Source organism: Colletotrichum orchidophilum, assembly GCF_001831195.1.
Source record: "Colletotrichum orchidophilum strain IMI 309357 chromosome Unknown Scaffold_63.1, whole genome shotgun sequence".
Taxonomy (NCBI): domain Eukaryota; kingdom Fungi; phylum Ascomycota; class Sordariomycetes; order Glomerellales; family Glomerellaceae; genus Colletotrichum; species Colletotrichum orchidophilum.
Genome location: NW_019173019.1, coordinates 249,613 through 273,072, shown reverse-complemented (window position 1 = coordinate 273,072; position 23,460 = coordinate 249,613). Strand labels below are relative to the sequence as shown.

General features: G+C 53.2%; 9 protein-coding genes across 9 annotated transcripts; 2 read left to right on the top strand and 7 right to left on the bottom strand.

Moving 5' to 3' along the window:
- Positions 1-289: 289 nt before the first annotated feature.
- Positions 290-2,643, bottom strand: CORC01_07789 (uncharacterized protein; the record flags this gene model as incomplete). Its single annotated transcript, XM_022619424.1, has 6 exons — positions 290-338; positions 811-875; positions 1,204-1,262; positions 1,347-1,380; positions 1,475-1,688; positions 1,934-2,643. 6 exons carry the CDS (start codon positions 2,641-2,643, stop codon positions 290-292), a joined length of 1,131 nt encoding a protein of 376 aa, XP_022474160.1.
- A 1,165-nt stretch (positions 2,644-3,808) lies between these two features.
- On the bottom strand, positions 3,809-5,447 carry CORC01_07788 (uncharacterized protein; the record flags this gene model as incomplete). The annotated part of the gene is made up of 5 exons (XM_022619423.1): positions 3,809-4,341; positions 4,464-4,516; positions 4,570-5,203; positions 5,256-5,330; positions 5,396-5,447. 5 exons carry the CDS (start codon positions 5,445-5,447, stop codon positions 3,809-3,811), a joined length of 1,347 nt encoding a protein of 448 aa, XP_022474159.1.
- Positions 5,448-5,992: 545 nt separating this feature from the next.
- Positions 5,993-7,051, top strand: CORC01_07787 (tho complex subunit 7; the record flags this gene model as incomplete). The annotated part of the gene is made up of 1 exon (XM_022619422.1): positions 5,993-7,051. The coding sequence occupies one exon, from the start codon at positions 5,993-5,995 to the stop codon at positions 7,049-7,051; it is 1,059 nt and encodes a 352-aa protein (XP_022474158.1).
- Positions 7,052-7,219: 168 nt separating this feature from the next.
- CORC01_07786 (tubulin-specific chaperone Rbl2) lies at positions 7,220-7,678 on the bottom strand (the record flags this gene model as incomplete). Its single annotated transcript, XM_022619421.1, has 2 exons — positions 7,220-7,417; positions 7,499-7,678. 2 exons carry the CDS (start codon positions 7,676-7,678, stop codon positions 7,220-7,222), a joined length of 378 nt encoding a protein of 125 aa, XP_022474157.1.
- A 1,397-nt stretch (positions 7,679-9,075) lies between these two features.
- Positions 9,076-9,889, bottom strand: CORC01_07785 (uncharacterized protein; the record flags this gene model as incomplete). Its single annotated transcript, XM_022619420.1, has 2 exons — positions 9,076-9,420; positions 9,479-9,889. The coding sequence occupies 2 exons, from the start codon at positions 9,887-9,889 to the stop codon at positions 9,076-9,078; spliced, it is 756 nt and encodes a 251-aa protein (XP_022474156.1).
- A 1,256-nt stretch (positions 9,890-11,145) lies between these two features.
- On the bottom strand, positions 11,146-12,255 carry CORC01_07784 (sphingoid long-chain base transporter RSB1; the record flags this gene model as incomplete). Its single annotated transcript, XM_022619419.1, has 2 exons — positions 11,146-11,872; positions 11,942-12,255. The coding sequence occupies 2 exons, from the start codon at positions 12,253-12,255 to the stop codon at positions 11,146-11,148; spliced, it is 1,041 nt and encodes a 346-aa protein (XP_022474155.1).
- Positions 12,256-14,156: 1,901 nt separating this feature from the next.
- On the bottom strand, positions 14,157-15,798 carry CORC01_07783 (TAM domain methyltransferase; the record flags this gene model as incomplete). Its single annotated transcript, XM_022619418.1, has 10 exons — positions 14,157-14,184; positions 14,241-14,411; positions 14,490-14,738; positions 14,797-14,934; positions 15,013-15,050; positions 15,121-15,275; positions 15,337-15,378; positions 15,461-15,551; positions 15,667-15,705; positions 15,760-15,798. 10 exons carry the CDS (start codon positions 15,796-15,798, stop codon positions 14,157-14,159), a joined length of 990 nt encoding a protein of 329 aa, XP_022474154.1.
- Positions 15,799-16,795: 997 nt separating this feature from the next.
- CORC01_07782 (TAM domain methyltransferase) lies at positions 16,796-17,564 on the bottom strand (the record flags this gene model as incomplete). Its single annotated transcript, XM_022619417.1, has 3 exons — positions 16,796-16,993; positions 17,292-17,354; positions 17,412-17,564. The coding sequence occupies 3 exons, from the start codon at positions 17,562-17,564 to the stop codon at positions 16,796-16,798; spliced, it is 414 nt and encodes a 137-aa protein (XP_022474153.1).
- Positions 17,565-19,913: 2,349 nt separating this feature from the next.
- CORC01_07781 (NF-X1 type zinc finger) lies at positions 19,914-23,359 on the top strand (the record flags this gene model as incomplete). Its single annotated transcript, XM_022619416.1, has 4 exons — positions 19,914-20,371; positions 20,423-20,728; positions 21,035-22,081; positions 22,153-23,359. The coding sequence occupies 4 exons, from the start codon at positions 19,914-19,916 to the stop codon at positions 23,357-23,359; spliced, it is 3,018 nt and encodes a 1,005-aa protein (XP_022474152.1).
- Positions 23,360-23,460: the final 101 nt, after the last annotated feature.

Genomic DNA, 23,460 nt, shown 5'->3' with positions numbered 1-23,460 from the left:
CGGAGAGGGGCTGACAAACGACTCATATTTTTGTGTGTTTTCCCCCCTCTCTCCTTCATTGCTGTGCTTTGGACACACAATCAGGATGCCCAAGGGATGACCGAGCCGTGTGACGATCTCGCGCGTGGGGTGGCATCGCCGGCAGGAGAGAAAGGGAATCGCCGGATAGAGCTGAGCGGGACTGCCGAACCGTACCGCCCGTTTCGAGTATGTGATGCCCGTGTCACCAGTGGTTCGGTCATCTCATGCATATACTTAGTTCCCCCCCTGTGACTTCCCCCCCCTATTTCTACTTCTTCTTGTTACCGGCATCTGGGTCGTACTTTTCCTTCCAGATCCTATTGGGTTGCCGTTCGTCAGCCTTGGGTATCACGGAGGGATTGATGCTATGGGTTGTGCCAGGTTGTGTCGGCAATGGCGTCAGGAATGCAAGATAGGGGGTAAGACAGGCAGAAGGGAAATCGCGATAAAAGGGGTGCGCCCCGGGAAGCAGCGTCGAGTCTCGCGGGCGTCCTGGGGAACGCGTCGTGGCGCAGGAGGCATGCAGCGGCACGTAACCGCGTGCAGCTCCGGAAAGCTGACTGTCATCCAAGAGGATTGAATGACAGGGCGAACTGCCTCATTTGGGGGGCGGGGGACAGGTAAAAAGCCTTGGGAGCCTATCAATGCCGCAGCGCGCAAGTCATCCGCGACAGGGCGCTGCAGCTCTCCCCTCCCTCCAACGATGCATGCGCCGGGTCCGACTCTGGGGAAAACCAATAGAATAGTGGATGACGAGAAGAAGAGTCAAAACAGACAGGCTCGACTTACCATGAATTGCCTAGTGTTTTGTTGCCGTTCTTTTCAGCCAACCGGTAGTAACGGGCTGCTGCGAACTGGACATGTTGTCAGCTTCATGTGATGACATTGAGCATGCGTCCTGCGCGGTTTCATGTCTTGCGGCCGCCTTTCAGGGTTGCCGTGTTGATGCCCAACCTGGACGAAGCCATATTGCTGACGGCCCGAGCCGGACGTTAAGCTGTATCTGCGCGCTCTCTCACATCCCAAAACATTTGAGCTCTCGCTGGGTACAAGCCACACAACATCTGGGGCTGCTGAGGCTAATGCCGGTTTCCCCCAAAGACCGAGTTCTGGCCCTCATGTCGCAAGACCCGGTAGACGTGATGCCGCTAGAAGTGATGGGTGATATGTGACCAAACGTACCTTGTCCTTCTTGCATCCGAAGCCTTCTACATAGCACCAGGCTATCTCATTCATAGCATCTGAGACGAACGAGGCGGGTTAGCGTACCGGCACACATCAGTTGGGCCTCAACGCTTTGAGACGTATCATCAGGGCATACTCACCAGTATCTCCAAGGTTCGCCGCAGTCTCATAGTACTATGACGAGATGTTAGTTCTAGGCCTTCAATGCGCGGCCATGCCTTCGTAGGCATTCCTCGCCTCACTCCGGTCACTGGACGGAATGACTCACCTGCTTGGCCGCTATTGGGTCCTTTGCCGTGCCCCAACCGTGTCTAAAGGAGTTTGCCAGTTCAAAGATGGCGAGAACGAGCTCGCCCTTGGCAGCACCACCCTTCTTGAGCCCGGCCTTCAACGCCATCTGCTCGACGGTTGCCGCGTTCGATGCCGCCGCCGAGAGATACTTGATGGCCCCTTCTGGGTCGGGTTCGCAACCCCATCCGTGCCTATCAACAACAAGCACCCCTTTGTCAGCAATTCCGTTCCGCAGGTCGCTGACCCAAACGGGCAACAAAGCATCGTGGCACCTGTCAGGTCCTAGTCCAAAGTCCCCCGGATGCAACGTTGATCGCCCAGCGAGCCGTGGTGCGCCCGCGCGCATGATCCCGTCTTATGGGCACGGGGTTGGTCGAGATCAACGCTGCCGAGCAAGAGTCGAGGCCAGTCTGTGGCCAGCAAAGGCAGCACTCACCTCAGAGAAAGACCGTATAGGAACTGGCTCAAGGTATTATTCGCCCCTTTCGGATCGGCCAGGCGAGCAAACATGGCCGTCGACTTCTCGAAATCACCCGCCTCGTGCAGCCGGATGGCCTCCTGGATATCCTCGTCAATGGCTGGAGACGAAACCGCCGCCGCGCCCTGTGCCCTATCCCTCCCCGTATCCCCGCCCGCCGCATCGTCGCGCAACGGCGTCGCGGGCCTGCTCTTGTTCGCCGAAGCCAGCATGGTCGCGCGCTTCTCCCACTGCAGCTCGTCCTGCTCGCCACCCTCGGCCGTGGTCACGATGTCGGGTAGGTTCTGCGGCACGTTGTCGGACGAGGCCGGCGAGCGGCCGAGGTGCAGCCGCTCCGACAGTCGTCTCCCAATCTTGCCATTATTGTTGGAATTCGGGCTCGCTTGCGAGGAGGCGGACGCGCTGCGCAATCGGCTGTTGCCGAAGAAGACGTCGAGGCTGCGCCGGGGCTTCTGGCTGCTGCCGCCGCCCTCGTTCGGGTTCAGGAACTGCTCATTGCCGTCCTCAAACCCGGGGGGGCCGCTTGGGGGATGGATGACCTCCTGGGTATGCGTATCTGATCGTATGAACTTGAATTCGGGTGCCGCCAGCTTGTCTACTGCATCTTTGCTGCTGTGCTCGCCGTTGTCGAGTCTCTCCTTTTTCTTGAGGACGTCGCGTAGGCCCATTATGACGTCTTCAGGATTAGTGCTGAGCCAGCTAGGTTGGAACTTTGGATTAGGTAGGTAGGTCTAGAGGAGTCAGGAGGGCCGGGATTAAGAAAAAAACAAGAACAGAAAGAAAGAAGGGATCTGTTGAGAAAGAGAATTGTTCAATTATCCATGAGTAAAACACAACGACCTATGTTTGCGCAGGCAGGGTCATGATGTTTGGTGCTATTCTCAACTTCGGAAAGGATGATGAGAGTGTGCAGACAGGGCCGGGGGGCTTAGCAGACGGCGGTGCACCTTCAAAGACGCAAATCCTCCAACAAGGCAGCCGCAGATGAACAGCCCCCCCGATCCGACCACGATATGGCCACCAAAGGACGGGTCTCCATTAGCGCCTCAGAAGCTCCTGGGCCGAGGGACAAAGGGCTGTTCTCACTCACCACCAAAAGGCAACAAGTGGCGCCGACTGCTCCGACTGCATGGGGGCGAAGAAGGGTCAAGAGGGGTCCTCGGCGCAGTGGGAGCTTTGAAGCCCGTGTGTGTCAGCGCAAGGAATTGTCATCGAATGGCGGCTGATTTCAGGAGTCCACAGGGGAGAGGAATGGCGGGGTAAATTTTAATGGCAATTTGAATTGCTTTAGTTGAGACACCCGCGAATAGTTGGGCCGGCCCGCACGCGGAAATGATGCTTGGCTAAAGTCACTCTGCCACCATGCACCTACCTACATACCTTAATTTTGTGGATTTAACCCTCTGATTAGGCTTCTCAAGACCCATGTTCACATCAGATATCAACAACACATGATGAAGGGCTGATTGGCATGTTTTTTCTTTCCAGTTTCAACGGAATAGCACTTTTTTGATTCTTCTTCGCGTATTCCATGACTTTTATTTCTATCCTTTTCTGCTACTTCTTTTTCGTCGTCTTCTTCTTCTTCTTCATCATTATCATGATCTTCTATTCATATCTGCTTCCTGCTTGGTATCAAAGCTCTAGCCGTCCAGCTTCTTTCTGGGTATCGTCTGTTGTTCTCTTCCCTATTCGTTTTCGTAACCTGAAATACGTCCGTCATAAGGAGACTCGAGGCATTCCTTTGTCTGGACTCCCTCAAGGAGTGGATAGCAAGCATGTCAGCAGTGAAAAGAGACCATTTGGCCTCGGCAAGGTGGCATCAGATCACAATCAGAAAGAAATAAAGTCCTTCTGGACCTTGAAGTCAGTATCATCACCAGCACCGTCGGTGATGAACTCCTCCACTTCATCCGAGTCCACGTCGTCGCTGTCAGCTGGCTCGTCATCGCTGGACAAATCCTCCGTCTCGTCGCCGTCCGCCCGCTTTCGAAGGACGCTTGCCCTCTCGCGGTGAAGGAGCTTGCAACCCCTGGTTTTACACTTGCCCGTATTGCTGAAGTCGGGGCACTCGAAGACGTGTCGCTCTTCGCACTCATCTCCCTTGTCGCAGTAGCCGTACATCCCAAAGGAACGGCAAACCAGAGCACCTGAGGATACACTAGAGTGAGCATAGGGGCAGGTGGAGTTGGCACAGTTGCCCTTGATGAAGTGAACACAGGTCGGTGTGCGCTGGGGTGTCAAGTCATGGGAAAGATCACAAGACTCCCCGTTGGCACAGGTCCCCTTGTGCAGCATCTCCCGGCAGATGGCAACTTTCGAAGCATCGTGCATATATCGACAAGATGGTCCCTTGGCACATGAACCTAGAATAAAATTATTGTGGTTAGTGGAGTCCGGTATATCATACCCACTTGAGGAAGAAATCGTCCACATGTGTCAGATCGGATACTGCGTGGGCGATCGGATAAGATTGTGGATAAAATACCAGTCAGCGAGAACATGCTGCAAGGCACGTCGACCTTTTTGATGCCAGTTTGGCTAGGGATGCGACCCAAGTTAGCAAACGTCACTCGTGGAAAAATGATGCATACCGTTGAGCTTTGAGCACACCGGCGCGGTACAAATTGCCGGTTTTGCTTCGGTGAAATTTGACACCCCCAACGAAAGCAACTTTGGGGGTAGCGTTGACTGGGTGTAGATCTCCTGTACGGTTGTGAGCTCGCACTGCTGTGTAAGATGGTAGTGTTAACGCACCCGACACCTTGATGAGCTTGCTGCCGTTGTGCGCGACTCGGAAGCGGATTCCTTGGATCTCTACCTCATGATTGCCTGTCGCTGTCGAGTTAGTAGGAGTGTGCGGCGCGCTTGCCTTGCCGCTGTAGCGCTGGAAATGGTTGGCAAGCTGCGATTGCTCGCGCGCATCCTGCTGACGGATCTTCTGTTGCCGGGACGCCTCAACTGCCTTAACATGCGCTTCGTTGGTCTTGTCGTAGATGGCCGAGTTGATCAGCGACCTCTGACTGCGGGTATTCTTCGAAACCCATGCGCTCGAGGAAGTCGTCGAGCCAGAAGCCTCGGCAATAGACGAGTCGGAGGGAGGTGTTTGTGTTCCGTCCTTGTTTACCACCAAGGATCGATGCCGAAAACCTGCCGGGCCTCCTCGGATGGATGGGTACGGCTGGACGCGATGCTTGTAGGGGAAGTTGCCATGTCGGTGGGTGTTGTCTGTGTTGTGTAAGCGCCAGGATATGTTCTCGGCCAGAATAAGTCGACATACGGCGGCTATAGGATGCTTGATTGCTTGGTACCGACTGAACGCCAGCTTGCTGGGCCTTGTGAAGATTGATCTTGCCTGTTTGCCACCAGGTTAGGATGCGCGCTGTTTTCGCCTCTGGTCGGTTACGAAATACTGCATACCAGCAAGTTGGCCAATCCTGGCCAACAGTTCTTGTTCTTCTTGAGATGGCATGTCTTAGTGTTGCAAGTTTGTGTAGTCTTTATGTTTTGAGGCTTCTGAGTTTTGCGACCAAGTAAATGCTGTTGCGACTGAACACTAGTGGTGTTTTGATGGGAAGATGATGAGTTCATTGAGTGGGAAGGAGACCTGGACGCTCTGACGTTACCTTATCTTAGAATGGTGACCCACTTCACAGCGCATAAAACCAGCTGACCAATCCTAATTGAGCATGGAATGTTACTGCAAGGCTGAGAGGCAAGGAAGGGTGCGAGAGCTTCTTTCCACCCGCAACTCCCTCTTTAAGTTTGGTCCACTCCGTCTGAAGCTATTCTCACCATCATTACTATTGACATGCGTCGCGCACAAGGGTCGTTAACATCAATTGTACCACTTATCCCAGTGCAATAGCGTCTTGATTATCTTCAACCCAGTTCACAGGCTCACCAAGAAATTGTCCTCCCACGATACAGCCTCAAGTAACGAGCTCATCCGGTCCATTGAGTCAGCTGGTCGCCTAGTCTCTTTTTCCCTCAGCTCAATACGGAAAAATCGGCAAAATGGCGTCTTGGGACCTCCTAGACGACAAGGAGGAGCAGGATTTGCACAAGACCCGACTGGTCAACATTGAGGAGAAGCCCTTCAAGCGAATCACCAAGAGGCTAACGTCCATCTCGGCGATTGTGAACGCCCAATCGAAACAACAACCCACGCCACCACCTGAAGGCGCGAACGGCGAGAAGGATGCTGATGCCGAGTCGAAGGAGGAGACAAACGCTCAAACCCTGCGAGAGGTTGGCCAAATTAAGGACGACCTCACCCTCGACTTTGCTGCCTTCGATAGCAGCATCGCCCGTCTGCAATTCCTCCTCGACGCAAATGTCCGCGAGCGCGAACGCTACAAGGCCGACCAGCAACGCATCCTCGAGGAATGCCAAAGCGTCCGAGACAACAATGCGCGGCTGCGCGAGCAGCTGGAGGGCGCCAGGGCGACGCTTGCCCAGCGTAAGGAGTACGACAAGCTCGCCAACGGGCTCATGGCTAAGGGCCTTCGGCCGCGCGGGGAGCAGGAGTCAAACCTGAAGAAGCTCGAGGAGGAGATTCGCGACCTGGAGAAGGAGAGCGAGACGTACGCGGGTACGTGGCGGGAGCGACGCGATCAGTTCAGCAAGATTATGGATGAGGGCATGCAGCTGCGCAGACAGATCCGCGACGAAAAGGAGGAGGTCGAGAGACGGGAGGGCATGAACGAGGACGGCGAGGAGGACGGCGAGGCTTCGAGAGGAGGGAACACGCCTCGGCATGTCTCCAGCGGCAACGTCACGCCGCATCCAGACAGCGGTGCCGTACCGAGACCGACGTCGGCGCATGATGGTCAGTCGGAGGATCAGTCGGAGGGTCTTAAGCCTCGACCGGGTGGCCTGGGTAGCTTTTCGCGGTCTGGCAGCGCCGTCCCGAGTCAAAATGGTACCCCTCGCCCTCAAGACGATGACGAGGGCGAGATTGAAGAGGGAGAGGATGTTGAGATGGTTGACCGCCATGACACACAGCTCACCTCGGGAGGCGATACGCCTCAAATCACAGTGGACGCGCCGGAGAGGATGGAAGTGGACAACTAGGCAAATCAGATGCTTCGAAAGCTCCTAGAAGAGTCCCTCAATTGAGATACCCATTTAAGCAGCCAGCTATCTAGCTCATGACGCTCGCCTACCCGTTGAACACAACGCAATTCTGAGCCTTTCTGATGTCTAATATCAAAACGCGAAAGGAAAAAAAAAATCACACCCTTAAGCAGAGTTGCTGTCTGTGACATATGTCTTCTCCTCCTTGCCCTTGGCGAGCGCTAGTCTCGCCGTCTCCAACTCCTCGGGCGACGCACCGCCGCTCTCGGCCAAGGCGATCTGCTCTTCCAGCTTGGTGGTCGCGTCCTCTACGCGCGTTCTCAGCTCGGGGAACACCTTCTGCGTCTCCACCACCGCAAGTTTCTGGCCAGAGTCAGCGGGATGTGTACAAAGCAACAGATGCCTCGATGAACGTGAGTCAGGGTTGTCGGCGATGAAACCTACCAGTTGCTTGAGCATGTACTCGCGGTTCCCGTCCTCATCGGGCTTGCCTTCCTTGATCTCAGTCTCCAGCGTAGTGACCTTGCCCTTCTGCTGGATGAGCTCCTTCTCGTATGAGATCTCCTCCTTCAGAAGTCTAGTGACGGACAGGGTCGCGACGGTGAGCTGAGACGGGGGCGCCATGTTGGTGTCTGCGGTATTGATAAGTTTTGGATAGCGGCGGGATGAAGATTCAGTGAATGAAGTATCCGAATATTCTTCGAGTGTTGTTTTAGAGGTGTTGCTGTGTTATGGCGTAAGACAAGACTTGCGTGAAGTCAGGTAGCTTGTAATTACCTTCTACACTCTCGCTTCGGCCTGGCTGATTGTTTCCTGCTTTTGTTTACACGGGATCCCGGCTGTTCCTGCTGCTTGGCTGGCTACGTCAAGGTGCACACAAACTGGTGCCTTGGAAAGGGTTTTGGTGGGGGTTTCACGGCGGGGTGCATCCCGGCAACCTTACCTCATCTAAACACTTTTTGGGAAATCTTCTCCTTCATGCGACTACCTGTGAATGAGCATCTCGCAAGGCACCACAGCTCTCCTTTGGATGGCTGCCTACTGTTCAGTGCGTGTAATCAGCAATGTGTAGTCCCGGACCCTCTTCTCTTATTAACGTCGAATTTGGTGGGACAAATGATATTGCCCTCAATAGTCCTGCGATAGATGTAGTCGCCACCAATCACGGCTGATGTGTCATACCCAGCCATATAATTTGCGGAAAACGCAGAACATGTCGACACTCGCATGGCATGCCCTAGCAACTCAACTTGAGCTGGCCTTAGCTGGCTAGTCAGCAGTACGAAGACCGTCCGCTGAATTACATATCACAGGAACGGATTCAATAGAACGAGGATGCTTCATTTTGATGGGATTATGGCTATATTACATTCGACAATGAAAGTATTCCCTATGTCGGGCATCTTCGGCAACGACTCACCTGCATTTCCTCGAGTCCGCCCTCCCACCAAAAGAGCACTTGGAGCAGAACACAGGCATGTTTGTTGCACTAAAGTACCTATAGCTGGGAAGAAGTCTGCGTCTCGGTGAAAACCGGTTTCAGGTGAATACTGCAACACATGAATTCACACGTGTGACAGAGAAGTTGAGACGACAGAGGGCCACGGCATTGTTGGGTTTAAAGATGAGTGATCCCGCGTGCATAGAGAAGCCCATGCGAGAGGCGCCTTTAAATCTGTCTTAATCCACTGCCTAAGGTAGCAGAGAGAATTAGACCTCCAACTTTAGATCTATCTTGTTGAGTATAGAACTATCGCTGTTACCACAATTTCAAAAACAGTGCACCCACTTACTACCTAGACTTTGACTTCACGATGCCAAGGATTTTCCAAAATTCCAGCAAGAGCTACTTTACTTGAGTAACTATCCTATCTAACTCTCGGTTGCTATCATTCCTAAGAAATCTCGAACATATGTGGTTTGCTGTCTCTTCTCAAAGACCACCTTCAGTTACTTGTGGCAGGAAACGGCACTCACAAATACATGTCCATAACGAGAACAGCCCAACATCCACAGACCGCCTAAACCGCCACGGCCTCCAGTCCCTGCTTTGCAGCAAGCTCAACAACATCAGCCGTCTCAGACACTATAGAAAGGTACGGCGAATGCGAGGACTTCAACTTCAACTTGGTCGCCGCGGGCCCCAGGAGCTCCTGCATCTTCTCTTGTGCAAAGTAAGGAATCGCCTTATCATCCTCACAGCCGACGTACATGCAAGCAATGTCGTGCCAAGGCTCGTACGTCATGGGCTCCTCAACCGATTGCGTCGTCGAGTGCTTCAAAAAACCTTTTGCCTTGTCCTTTGCCTCAACTGACACGTCTCCGTAGAGGGAGTCATCGGGGGCCGTTAAGTGAATCCGGCCGTTCTGAAAGCACACTGTCAGCGCTCCAACACTACCGAGACGAAGACTAAAAAGTTGTCACCTCAACATTCGTCCAGGGGGGGAACACATCGCCCGTCAAGCTCATAATGCTTTGCCCTTGAAGCCCCACAAACGCAGCCAGGTACACGAATATGATGACGCCACCGTCCTTGCCCTGCTTGGCTCTCTGCTTGATCCCGAGTCCATTGACGCCTTCGGCGGCCACTAAACCACCATACGAGTGAGCAACCAAGACAATCTGCCTACCCTGGTCGGCGAGCTCTTCCAGAACGGTCCGGGTGGCGGCCGCGTCGTCGTATAAGCCCTTAATTGGTGGTTCAGAGCCAACGGATTGGTGCCTCGTCCCGCGAGTTTCCCAGCCTCTTTGGTGCAGTTCGTCGCGGAGGTCTTGGAAGTGTTCGGGCGAGTGCCAGGCCCCGGGCGTGATTACGATGACGGGTTTGCTGGGCATCGTTGAGGATGGATGTTTGTAAAGACTGCTTCAGTCGAGACTGGATTGGGTGATGCTATGGTTTTTTTGATGACAGCACTGGAACAATAACCTGTGGTTCCCTCAAATGGCTTTTATATCAGTTGGTCAGGGTCGCCTTACGTTGGTGGGTGAGGAGTCTAATGTGGGAACTCGGTCACCTTCAACGGTAGCCGACCCTGGCTTCCGCGATTCAAGACCAATCATGCTATTGTCTAATTGTGGACTGCATCTTTGAGACATTAGAATCTGGCACGGTCTCGGAGGAAACCCATCTTGCCAGGCCAGCCCCTTCCGCGCGCATATTTGTTGAGAGGTTTGGTGGAGTCTGGGGTGGTAGAATAAGTCGGATACTGTGTTGCATGGAGAGCTGACCCTTGTTACGGAGAGGTTGTGATCCGATATCAGGACCCATCGCCATGGCTTACGGCGTAAGTGAGCTAGTCATAGATGGACTGATCAGAAGCCCGTCTAATAGAGCAATAATAATTGCAATTCGTCAAGAGACCTTCTCATACGTTGAAAAAATGACCCGAGAGAAGGTACTGGGTCACTCGAGATGGCAACAAGCGATTGTCCTGCCATTGTTACTTTAGTGAGAACTTCTTTCTCGTAACTTTGAGAACCTTTTCTACTAAGATATAGCATTCAATCGACTTGCAACTCTGTAATAAGTAGTTGGTACCGCAAAATATTGATCTACCTTACCTTAGGGTGGTGAGTGTGCTATGTAGCTAATGTCCTGCATAAGTTATTGGACTAGTCTGAGTTCCATCCTTGCAGCGAGACTTCAAGGCTTTCATTATGCCGATCGACCGGCTTTAACAACGAAGAAACTCTTAACCTCAATGTTTTCTGTGTGCCGACAACCCGATTGCGCTCGTGTGTATATTTGGTGATGGAATAGTTGACTAGGTGTGTGCTGAACAATGCGAACAACATGTTGAGACATCCTTCAATCAAGGAGAGCAGAAAGATCCTGTTGCTTCTTTCGCTAAAAAGGAAAAATGGCCTACGGCTGCTTATCTGGCAACTAGACGTGCTGGAAGGACTTTCGATTGATACGTGAAGTAGTTGCTTCGCAATGGAGGCACCCGCGCTGCAATATTTCTACTTTGAGCGGAAGGGCCTCAGAAATATGCAGTAGGAGGACACGGAAATAGATTCGAAATAGGTCACTCGAATGATGAACCAAAGACTAACAATGCACGCTACTTTTGGAGGGGTATCTATCATCTTTAAACACGCTCAAATCTCGACAACCTCTGCTCCTCCTCATAGTGCCTCTGGTACACTTTGCTAAGCGCCTCCAGATCTCTCTCATGACCAACATGACCAGCACTCCCAACAATATCAATACCGACAAACGGCTCCGACTCGATCCTCGAGACCATCTTCCCATCCTTCAAGAATAACGCCGGGTGACACCCGACGATCGCCAAAACCGCATACCCGACAAGGAATCCCTCGAGCCCGAGGAACAGTCCCTCTCCGCCGCCCCTCGCAAGGGGCCCCCGAAAGCCCTCAGCGTACTCGGCGACCCTGAAACACATTCTGCCGAACAAGACGATCATGGCCGAGGGCACCGCACCGGCGAAGATGCGGAAGCGGCCGGTCAAGGGCACGTAGCCGACGTCACGGTGGAAGGTCGTGTAGCCGTATTGCCGGTAGGAGCGGGCTGCGCGGAGGAGAATGAGGGCGAGGGACAAGCCCGCGGCGACCAGGGTTGCGAGCTGGACGGCCAGGCCCGCCAGGACGATTTTCGCGCCCACGTCGTTCGGGGCGAAGGAATCGTGAGACGCGAGGGTGTATGGCACGTGTTGGAAGCCCACGCCGAGGCCGACGAGTTGGAGGAGAAGGGCGAGGCCGTCTAGCGGGAGGAGGATGGTGGAGTAGAGCTCGGGCTTCATGAAGGAGTGTTCTGTGCCTAGTATCCGGACCATCGGTGCGAGGCAAACATAGATACTGTTAAGGGTATCAGCATCCGACTTTTGTTCGAAACTATCGCATTTCCTCCAAGAGGGACGAACATACCTTGAGGTGACGAAGATGGGGGCTATCGTAAGCAGGGCCTTGCTCTGCAGAAAAGGGTACACGGCCCAGGGATCGCTCCAGCCGGCCACACGGTCGACCCAACCCAGCAACTCCAGCACGCAGGCGAGGGTTACGATGACGGAGAAGGGTGTGAAGGCATGTCGTTGCGTTGATCGCGCGGCTACGGCGCCGTTGATGACTAGGCTGAGCGCCGAGACGGTAGCGAAGACGGCGCTGGCTGACAGCGCGGGGCGGTAGCCGTAAGGACTATCGGAGACGTCGCACGTCGCGAGCGTGCAGGGCAATGAAGTCATGGTAGCGGTATGAGATTGATGATGGTCGTCGTGAATAGTCTGGTGTCAAGATGGGATAAACACGGTCATCAAGTCGGATTTCCAAGAGCGAGGATAATACTAGACAAGACCAGAGTGCATCAGAAGGAAGAGAGGTGCAGTAACACAGCAGAGCCCGCCTGCATCGTCAACGGCGGTACCACCGTGGTTATATGTCCCAGCAAACATCATGGCCCAAGTACAGATACCTAGTTTCGATGGTATGAAATTACAATGTCCAACGATCCTCCATGGTTTACCAGATAGTCGGTGGGTTTGTTGGTATAGTGGCCGTGTCTGCATCCTGCCTACCGCCAGGAGGTCTAAGTTTAGAAACGGCGGTAGAAGTTTGGCGGGCTCCTTGCTTTTTTAGGTGGAGAATAGCAGGAAGTGGCAATGCCGCAGCGAACTTCGCCGGCCCTTTGCACCGCACGGAAAAGTGGAGAAGTAACGGGGGAATGAGCAGAGGTCTAGGCATCCGTAGCCCGGGGACTGGGTTGGGTGAGCCGGGGGACCGGTCCCAGTGTCGGTTCCCTAACTTGCCTTGGGGACACTGGGCATTTTCCCCGTCGAATATCTTTTCTAGCTTCCCCTCCTCTTTGCTCCTCTTTTCCGAATGCTTGAAATGACGCCCCCCTATTTAAGCTTACTAGACTTGACCGTATTGCCAAGTTACCTGCTCGTGGGGAATCAAATGGCTGCCTACCTACAGATACCTTGCTTTAGGTACCCAGTGGGCACCGTTGGAAGATGGATGAGGGCGTCTCAGTGCTGTTGGTGGCATTCCACTGCGGCGCCTCTACCCTTGGCGCGCTTCTCCTCCGACATCCTGCCGCCTCAGCCCCCCTATCCGAATGCAGGCACTGAAATCTTCCTGCAAGCTTCGCCAACCTGGCCTCACATTAGGCCTCGTTGGTCTCATTGTCGCGCATTTGGCGCGTGAAATATTCCTGGTCCATCGTAACTGCTGGCACTTTTTCTGCGCCAGATCAAAATCCTTTGGCAAGTCTCCCCACGGTCGACTTGAAAACTTCCAAGGTTCTCCGAACGGGTCGCCGAAGCCTGCTGTCACGCGCCATTGAGGGGAGAAAAACCGAAGAGGCAACTTCATGGTCAGTTTAGAATATGGCAGCAATGCTCAGTGGTCAGGTAGCTCCCCGAGTTTGGGGTTTTTTTATTCCCACATTGCCCCCAGCAGGGCGTACCCTCAATGCGCTTAAGGGTCATAAGTGCCTACTAGTGTCTCCAAATACAGGGCCACTATGTGTCTATCAAATTGACCTGACCCATTGTGCTTTCCTCTTTCCTGTTTTCTGCTTAGAATAGCTCCACTCTGAGCTCATATGGCCACTCTTAACCCTTGAACAGAAGAGATTATGAACAGACATTTTAAAATAATATGATACAAAGGCGATTTCTGACCTTCAAGATCACTCAAAAATTTGTACACAACACGGGCATAAAGATACACTTTAAACATAGTGCGTAGGTGGGATATTAGGACAGGGCAATGTCCAAGCCCCCTAAACCGGGTAGGTAGTTGTGTGCCAATCAAGTATGTCAAGTATTCTGCATTTTCGTTTACCCATCCTGACGGTCTAGATGTGAGCCTCAACCACTCTGAGAAAGCAATGGCTACTTTCAAGTGGCACCTCCCGATATTAAATGTCCTCTCTAAGTTGCGTCTGTCCGAAATAACCTAGAGACGAGCGGCTGAACTGACAAGGGAAGGGGTTGATCCGAGTTCCCTGGAACCTCGAATGCATTCGCCTGCTGGTACACAAACACCGGGGGCATGTCTCGACTTTGGTAGAAAGCTTACCGCCTATGTCTTGATGCGAAGGAAGTTTTCTCAGCCTCCAAGGCAATGGTGATTGGCGCTTCTACGGCTTGCGGCCGGCAATACAATATCTACTCGCCATCATTAGCAAGATGCAACATCAGACGTTCCACGGGATGGTACATACACAGGGCAGTAAGCATGGTACTTCATGTTCCTCAGGTCCTTCCGGACATCAATGAGCAACACGTTGACCTCGTTCCGGGTCCAGCCGAGGACGCGGGTGAACGGCGCCATGCACAGCGCTTCGAGGGCAGTGCCAAAGTTTTCCTTTGTCCAGTATCCGAGGTTCCTATACCTGTTGTCATTTAGCATACACGGTCCTGTTTGTCTGGTCTCTGGTATGAAACCACTCGGGAATGTGTGAATGAACCACCTGTCTTCCTTTGGCCATTCATTGTGAGGCCACTTATACATGCGGAGCTCTACGTCGACAAAGCCGGCCTCAATCATCTTGGCTTTTAGAGAGGTGGGCTCAATGAACTCGCGGCCCGTCCTCTCAGAGGCTTCATTCAGCATATTTACATATCTGATGATGGCGGCGTCCTCGGGGAGGGTGTTGTCATCGGATTTAGGCATTAGGTCGGCTTCCTGGAGCTCCAGATATCCACCAGGGACAAGATTGCTGTTTTTATTAGATTGCCGGTTTCAGAAGGTGGGAAGCACACGACATATATTCTCACTTGTAACAGCGTCTGATGTATTGTTCCCAATCCTCGATACTCGCCGTCAAGAATCGGCTGTGGATATATTCGAATGGCTTTGAATATGTCCATTCTTCCTCGATGTCGTCGACCTCGAATCGGACGTTTAGGGGTACGCTAAAATGAAGGGCCGACTCGGTCAGTATGGTTCTTGAATGCCCAACTCGATGTCTGTGGCAAAAGAACCAGACGTACAATTCTGCTTTCACAGGCGAGAGATCAACACCCAAAACCTGCAAAGGCAATTAGTAGATTCTTTTGCTTCGCTGTGTATATGGAACACGACAAGGCCGTGAGACTTACATCGGACTCGGGGTGTAAGTCGCCAAAATCCATTGCCCAGCTACCAGTCCCTGTCCCCACGTCGAGAACGCGCCCGACCTTGACGCCTTCTTCGCATGGCGGGGCAATGCCGAGTTTGTCGTCAAAGGTGTAGATGCAAATGTCGTGCTGAAAGTCTGAAGGGGGTGGTCAGCTTGTCAGTTCGAGTTCCCTCAGCTTGGGCGGTGTAGCGCGCACCTAGCCTGTCGCTCTCCGTCTCGTCATTTGGCATGTTGTATTCTATGGGGACAAGCGTGAGTTAGAGCTGTGACCTCTCAAGTTTTGATCATTCGATCTATCGAGAAATATTTTCCAAACTCACTTCCGTCCTTGTATCGATGATACGTCCGGCCATTCTCGACTCGATCTTGAAAGATAGAGGCACTAACGCTGTGGGTTGATAATGCCACACTCTACCGTGTTTGTCAACATTAGCTATTTGATACGAATGGATGAAGAAGCTCTTGCTTGATCCAGCATTTTGGATGGTCATCTCATTGAAGAAACAGGGGGCATAAATCAACTCACTTCGAGTCTGGATGTGAGATCACTGAGCTTATCAGTCTCCTGCCAACACGTCAGGACTTCTGCCACATGGTTCTAGGTCCGGTCGATGAGTACCTCAGCTACAATCTCAACTTCGCGGTCAATTTCAGCCATGAATGGAACGTGATTATGGAGATACAAGTCTCGACAGAGCTGTGTTGGTGTCGTAGGCTAGCTGTCTTGGGATGCGGCTTATCCCGTTCCTCGATGTCAAATTCGAGAAAATGAGTATTGACCGCCAAGTTCGTGACGAAACACAAATACAACGGCTGGACTATGAGGTTCTCAGAAATAAGTGTAAGGGAGAGAGAAACGAAAACCAAGGGGAAGCGCACGTCTTTTTGTGACGTGACATAGAACGGCCAACTCTGGACATCCCTGTCCGTCCTGGGAACCAACAAAGACTGAACCAACCCGCATATGCGAGTTCGCGGCGATGTTGCCTCATTTCCACGCTTTTCTGCGATGAATTGTGGAGCATAGAGAGTCTTTTGAGCGAATGGGATTGATAAAAGAAATCGCAAAAAAGCGCGACGGCTCGGATACCAATATGGGCAGAGACGGACGCAGCTGACGCTCCCTGGGACCCATGTCAATTGAATATTTAGTCGCCGCCCTCAATTAGCCTAGACTCTCTCCCAAGCATCTAGGATGTCGCACAATAATCTTTCAGCTGCAGCAACAGGTATGAAAACGATATGGCTTGCTGAAAGGCGAAGTAGTCTCTTCCCTCCTGACTCTCCAGCTTGACTATATGTAAATGCACTCAACAGAGCTATCAATGGCCACCATATCGCCCCATGCTGAAGCCCGTACCGAATCCACAACTCTTCTTGAACAGGAGCTGCTGCCTTTGAATGAATCGTGGCTCTGGACTCTTTGAACTCGCAGCTGCATGCGAAAGTATGCGTAATTGTTCCGGTTCCTCACATCGTTGCGCACGTTATTTAGAAACACCTCCATCTCTTCTCGTGCCCACTCAAGGACGCGCATGAAGAGCACCATGCAGAGGGCCTGGAGAGCGCTGCCAAAGTTCTCCTGAGTTCAAAGGCAGAGCTTTTTGTACCTGTCCATACTTTAACACGCAAGCAGGAGTGTGTGGTATTCGAGCTTACCTGTCCTCCTTCGGCCATCCGTTGATGGGCCATTTGAATATCTGGACCGAGATGTCAGTAAAACCGATTTTCGTCATGAGATCCGCGAGTCCAGGGATGTTGAAGTAGTCGCAGCCCGCCTTCTCTGCGTCTTCTTGGAGCAGGTTGACGTACTGAGCCAGGGCACTATTCTTTTGGAAAGTATTGTCGTCTGACTGAGGATTGATATCCGCATCTTGAACTTCGATCCGCCAGGAGTGAATTTTCTATTAAGAGAGATCGGGCGTTTATTCCCATCCATAAGTATCGAGAAGAAAATGCGTCTTACTCATAGGCAGACTCAATGAACTTCGTCCAGTCCTTGATAGCACCCGTCATGAACCAGCTGTGGATTTAACAAACGGTTACGAATGAGTCCAGTCTTCGTCAACATCGTCGATCTTGAATATTACATTTGGCGGCGTGCTTTTGATCAAACATAGTAAAAGTATCTCCATACAGCCCCTTTCTTACGTTTTTGAGAGACGAAACCCCTTGCAAATCTGGCTGACTGGATGAAAGATCAAGGCCGTTAACCTAATTTCAACGTCAGATGAGAAATCGGCCAAGGCGAAGAAAAGAAAGTGATCTTACCTCGGCTTCGGGATGAAGCTCACCAAAGTCAATGGCCCAGATGTCGGTGCCAGTGCCTACGTCGAAGACACGCCCGACCTTCTCAACTTTGTCACACGACGAAGCCTGCCCCAGCCTGTGACCGATGTTGTAAAGGAAGATCTCGTGTTGCATAGCTAGTAAATTTCAGCGAATTTTCCAGCACAGATTTCGGAAGGGGGAGCTCAAACTTAGCCTGTCACCTTCCGATTCATCATTTGGAAGAACATATTCTAAATGCAGAGCACGCGTCAGAGACCAGTCCCTCAATTGTCTTAAAGTCAAGCGGACGGGTGGAAATGAAACTCTCACTGCCATCTTTGTATCGGTGGTAAGTCCTGCCGTTTTCGATTCGATAGTCTAGAATCGAACTACTGATGCTCGTGCTCGATGTGGCGATGCTCTAGGGGATTGTTAGACGCAAAGCTAAGGGCGGAATTGTGTGTAGACTAACCTCAATCTCCGAGCGGTCATCATTCGTGTGCTGTCGCAATGCATTACTTTCTCACATGAAGTGAATAATGGGATACTTGTGGCTGATGCATTCTGGAGATGTTTTTGCCTCGGGCTTGGGTTTGATTATTGTGACGAGGCCAGCGGCCTGGGCAACAATACAACCCCTTTTCTTCTTGTCTGAAGAACCCGACCAACAGAGCAAACATGCATATGCATGGCGATAGCGACGTTGATTCTTTGCCCATTTAGATCGTTCCCATTTGGAGATGCCAGCATCTTGAACGAATGAGAGTGGTATCCTCCAAGACAAACAAGAAGCGAATGTGGCAGAGGTATCGGACTTCTCGTCCGCTTCAGGCGCGGCAACGTCTACGACTTGGGGGTCAGTAGGCTCATTGACGAGATGCTGGTGGAAAGTCAAAGGACCATGTAGAGATTCGTAAGCCCAGTCTCGGTCCAGATTGGCCTTTCGTGTACACTGGCAAGCGGAAACTGACAGAAGTGTGATGCATTTTGAGCTTCTTGATGGGTTATTAGAGCCGTTGAACGTTGACTCACTGTCCTGTGTCGTAATTGGCCTTGGATGGGTTTCTGAGTCCTCGACTGTGCTAGACAACCATGAGAGCAGTCGTGCAAATCGGAAGACGAGCGTGGTCTGAATTCTCTATACCTCCAGCCACAGACCTGTTTCGTCCCTGATCCAACACGCTCAATGAGCATTTCTGGCAGCAGCAAGAGGAACTCAGGAGAACCCTCACTTTTAAAGATGTATGAATATCTAGAAGTTATCACTCGCTAGATTTTGTCTTTCGTCAGCTTGTCATTTGACCGAGCAGTTGCAACTCTTAGCTGGAGTTCACCCAATCAAAGATATACTTCATAATTGTCACCCAATTTTCTTCAACTTTTAAATGGAGGAGGGAAATAAGGTCTCGGCAAACAAAGTCCATCAAACGTTCTGATATCGCATCGTACGTCAGTCGTTCTTCACAGTACGAGACTCCTGCCGAGGACTTATGCCGCAGAAGGCAAAAAGATTGCGTCGAGGGGGAATCGAACCCCCGGCTCCCCGACGCTGCTTTATGGCAACGGAGAATTTTACCACTAAACCATCGACGCGGTTGAAAATTTCGGTGTAAATTAGGACCATATTGCGCAACGCCCTGCGCCATAGTCAGCGAAGTGTTACAGTCGCCGAGAAAGTACCTGCAGGTGATGAGAAAAGTGGCTATTTGTTGACTCGATGAAGACATGTTGATCTCAAGGTCTCCAAACACCCACGACTTGACAGACATCTTTTTCTTGTGAGTGGTTCGGACAGTCCCAATCCCAACTTGAAATGTGAAAGATGTGGCGGTAATCTTGTGGGAGCACGCACCGTATCCACTGAGGCCATTTGTTCAGCAACGAAACATGATCCTCCATACACTTCCAATTGGTACAAAACATTGTTTTACATCCCCAAGCGGCCTAATGCTGCACGAAACGTGACTGTGCAATATTGCTATTGAGTCAACCGAAATTTTTCCAGTAAAGTGCACCTTAGCTGGCGGCAGACCCGAGTCGCAGGAACGATTGATGGTGACTCATAGTGACTGGCCCGGGCCTTTGCTGACGGTGACCTCCTTCCTGCTTGTTTTTGTCAGCCTTACAGCGGGCATTGGCAGTGGCAGTTGCCACACCTCTCTAAGCCCGGAAGGGACCTGATCCCAAAATTTTAGCGGGTCCACCTGTCCGAACGCTTAAGTCCGCCCCAGCGACTTGACTTGAACCATCCCTCCCGTCTGCTGCGGAATCTCTTTTAAAGTCGCCTCCCCAGGTCCGGGTATTCAGTAGAAGGGAAATACTGGATCTCAGTTGACTCTCATTCTTTTCACGTTCGCCTTTTCTTTCGAGGGCGAGAGGCCACTTGATTCACTTCCGCCGCCTATACTGGCAGCAACTGTACGAAGACGCTGTATTTCAAAAAGCGCAATCACGATTTCATCAACTCATCACCGCATCATCACATCAGCCAGAGTATTAGACATGTCGGACGGTGGCGCAACACAGACCCAAATCCAGACGCAAACTCAAACGGTCTCGTCGACTGGAGGAGGTCCTCAGCCAAGCCGCCGAGGCAGATCGGGAAGAGGAAGAGCAGACGGAAGCAATGGCCGTGGTGGGCGGCGAGGTGGTGGCAGGAATGCCAACCCTCAGCCGCGGAACCAAGCTCAGCCAGCACTGGCTACTGAAGCCTCGGCAGATAATGCACCTGAATCGGAACCTTCTAGCTCGGGGAGGAGAGATCGCGGTCGGGGCGGTAGTCGGGGCGGTAGTCGGGGCGGTCGGCGAGGCGGTGCGGTCCGAGGTGGTACAGTATCGGGAACTCAGCGAACTTTCGGCGGCAGCCTGACAACCGCTGCGGATTCAAATGTGCCAGATGCACAGGGATTGAGTGCAGATGCCCCGGCTTTCGTTCCTGGGCAGCCCGTTGTCCACAGAGGGTATGTTGATATTCGCCACATGCTAAAACACAGGCTGACTGATATTGTCAGCAAACAACCTGCCCCGAAGCAAAAGAAGCCTCAGTATCCTTTAGCACCAAAGTCTGCAGCTGCAGACTTACCCACGCGTATCCATGAGGACATCAGCAACGGCCAGTACGAGTGTGTCATCTGCTCGAGTGAAGTCCTGCGGCCGTCTCGAGTGTGGTCCTGCGGGCTATGCTGGACGGTGCTGCATTTATCTTGTGTTAAGAAGTGGTTCACGAGCCAGCTCAAGAAGGACGACGACACTCGCTCCTGGCGTTGTCCCGGCTGCAATTCCAGCTTGACTGAGGAACCGAGTGCTTACCACTGCTGGTGCGGGAAGGACATCAACCCCCGAAATGTCCCTGGTCTTCCTCCTCACTCTTGCGGACAGACTTGTTCCAAGCCCAGAGCAACATGCCCACATCCATGCTCTCTCGAATGCCACGCTGGGCCGTGTCCGCCCTGTACCCTCATGGGGCCAACACAGTCCTGCTTCTGTGGCAAACACGAAGTAACGAAGCGGTGCACTGAGACGGACTACGGAAACGGATGGAGTTGCAAGGAGATCTGCGGAGATTTGCTACCTTGCGGCGAACACTTCTGTGCTACCCCTTGTCATTCTGGCTTGTGCGGTAGCTGTGAGATTCCCGTGCAGGCAAGATGCTATTGCGGGAAAGAGCACAAGGAGATTCCATGCGATCGCCGGGACGACCTTCAAATGTCTTTCAATTACGGCCAGGTTTCCAGCTCGGATTCCGAGGATGTTTCTCAAGACAGCTGGTTCGATGGCTCATTCGACTGCGAAGCGACCTGTGGGAGGAAATACGACTGCGGTCTCCATGATTGTGAGAAGACTTGCCATTCACAGGACGAGGTGCCGGCACACTGCCCTTTGGCTCCAGATGTTGTCCTTCATTGCCCCTGTGGCAAGACACCGTTGGAAGAGCTGCTCGGCCAACCGAGACAGTCTTGCGTGGACGAGATTCCTCACTGCAAGAAGATCTGCGACAAGACCCTCGTTTGCGGCCACCGGTGCCTCGACACATGTCATACCGGTCCATGCAACTCATGCTTCCAGAAGCAGGATATTTCTTGTCGATGCCAGCGTACTGTGAGCAGGTCCCTGTGTCATCAGGGAGAGATCGCGACGCCGATGTGTTTTAGGGTCTGCCAGGCTCAGCTGAACTGTGGGCGCCACAAGTGTGGCGAGCACTGTTGCCCAGGGGAGAAGAAGGCCATCGAGAGACAGGCCGCCAGAAGGAAGCACAGGCAGCAGCAGGCCCCAGATGAGGTTGAGGCGGAACACATTTGCCTCCGTGTATGCGGGAGGACACTGAAGTGTGGAACCCACCAGTGTTCGCAAATTTGCCACGCTGGACCTTGCCCAAGCTGCCTCGAAGCCGTCTTTGAGGAGATCAGCTGTGCCTGTGGCAGGACTGTCTTGCAACCTCCGCAGCCATGCGGAACCAGGCCCCCTGAATGCCGCTTCGACTGCCGGAGAGCACCACCTTGCGGTCATCCTACGGTGAAGCATAATTGCCACCCCGACGATGTTGATTGTCCCAAGTGTCCGTTCTTGGTAGAGAAAGCATGCATCTGCGGCAAGCAGCGGATGAAGAACCGGCCTTGCTGGCTGGAAGGGGTTCGCTGCGGTCTGCCTTGTGGCAAGAAGCTCAAGTGCGGGTAAGTAATACAATCGTCCATCACAGGAATTGTCGCATGTGCTGACCAGAATATAGCACCCACACATGCAGAAAGGAGTGTCATCGTCCCGGCGAATGCGAGGATGCTGACATCTCCGGTTCCCATTGCGCCCAGTCCTGTGGGAAGACGCGCAAATCCTGCGATCACTCGTGCCAGGCCTCGTGCCACGCCCCCTATCCATGCAAGGAAGATCGGCCGTGCCAGAGCAAGACCTTCATCACTTGTGACTGTCAACACCGTAAGAAGGAGGTGAAGTGCATGGCTACCAAGACCAACCCGACTCCGGATCGCGACACCCTGAAATGCGACGACGAGTGCCTCCGTCTCCAGCGCAACCAGCGTCTCGCTGCCGCACTCAACGTCGACCCGGACCACAATGACGACCACATCCCCTACTCCGACACGACACTCAAGCTCTTCCGTGAGCTCTCTCACACGTGGGCCCAAAACCAGGAGCGCGAGTTCCGCGTTTTCGCATCGGAGGCGTCGGAGAAGCGCCTGCGCTTCAAGCCCATGCCCTCTTTCCAGCGTGCCTTCTTGCACGCCCTCGCTGAGGATTTCGGCTTTGACTCGGAGAGCCAGGACCCTGAGCCGCACCGCCACGTCTCCATCTTCAAGACGCCGCGCTTTGTCGCCGCGCCGAAGAAGACACTGGCGCAGTGCGTCAAGATCCGCAACGACGCTGCCAAGTCCGCAGCTGCCGCGGCATCAGCGTCTTCCTCGGCAGCGGCCGCAGCGTCGGCGCCGGAACCCTTCAACGCCCTACTCCTCTCGGCTCCGCGCTTCGGCCTGACCATTGACGAGGTTGAATCCGCCATCGCCAACCACCTCAAGGCCTACAACACCCTTTCCTTCACCACCGCCTTCCTCCCCTCAGAGGAGATCCTCGTCCGCGCAGTCCCTGTCACCTCATGGGGCACTACCCCCTCGACCATCGAATCCTCCCTCGCGTCCCTGAAACCCCTCGTCGTGCGGACTGTAACCAAGGACGGTATCGCCGCGGCCGCGATCATGGTCCACGCTGATGCGAGCTTTAACGTCCTCCGCCGGGAGGGAACATCGGCCAACGGTAGCAGCGGTGGATGGAACGCCGTCGTCGGCCGCGCCGCGGCGCAGCGCAGGATGTTGGCGCCCAAGCCCGCCAGCGACGCCCGTCCCGCCAGCGGCTTTGTCAGCTTCTCCAAGCTGGCGCGCAAGAAGGTCGTCGAGGACTCTGTCGCGGACGACTGGGAGGCTGCCGCTGAAAGCGACGAGTAAGGCTGGCCGCAGTTTCGCTTCGGCCAAGGAAGTTGTTCTTCTCGGGCTCAACTTTTCGGTGCAGGCATGGCGGAGTTTGCATGGCGCCCACCTTGCTTCTC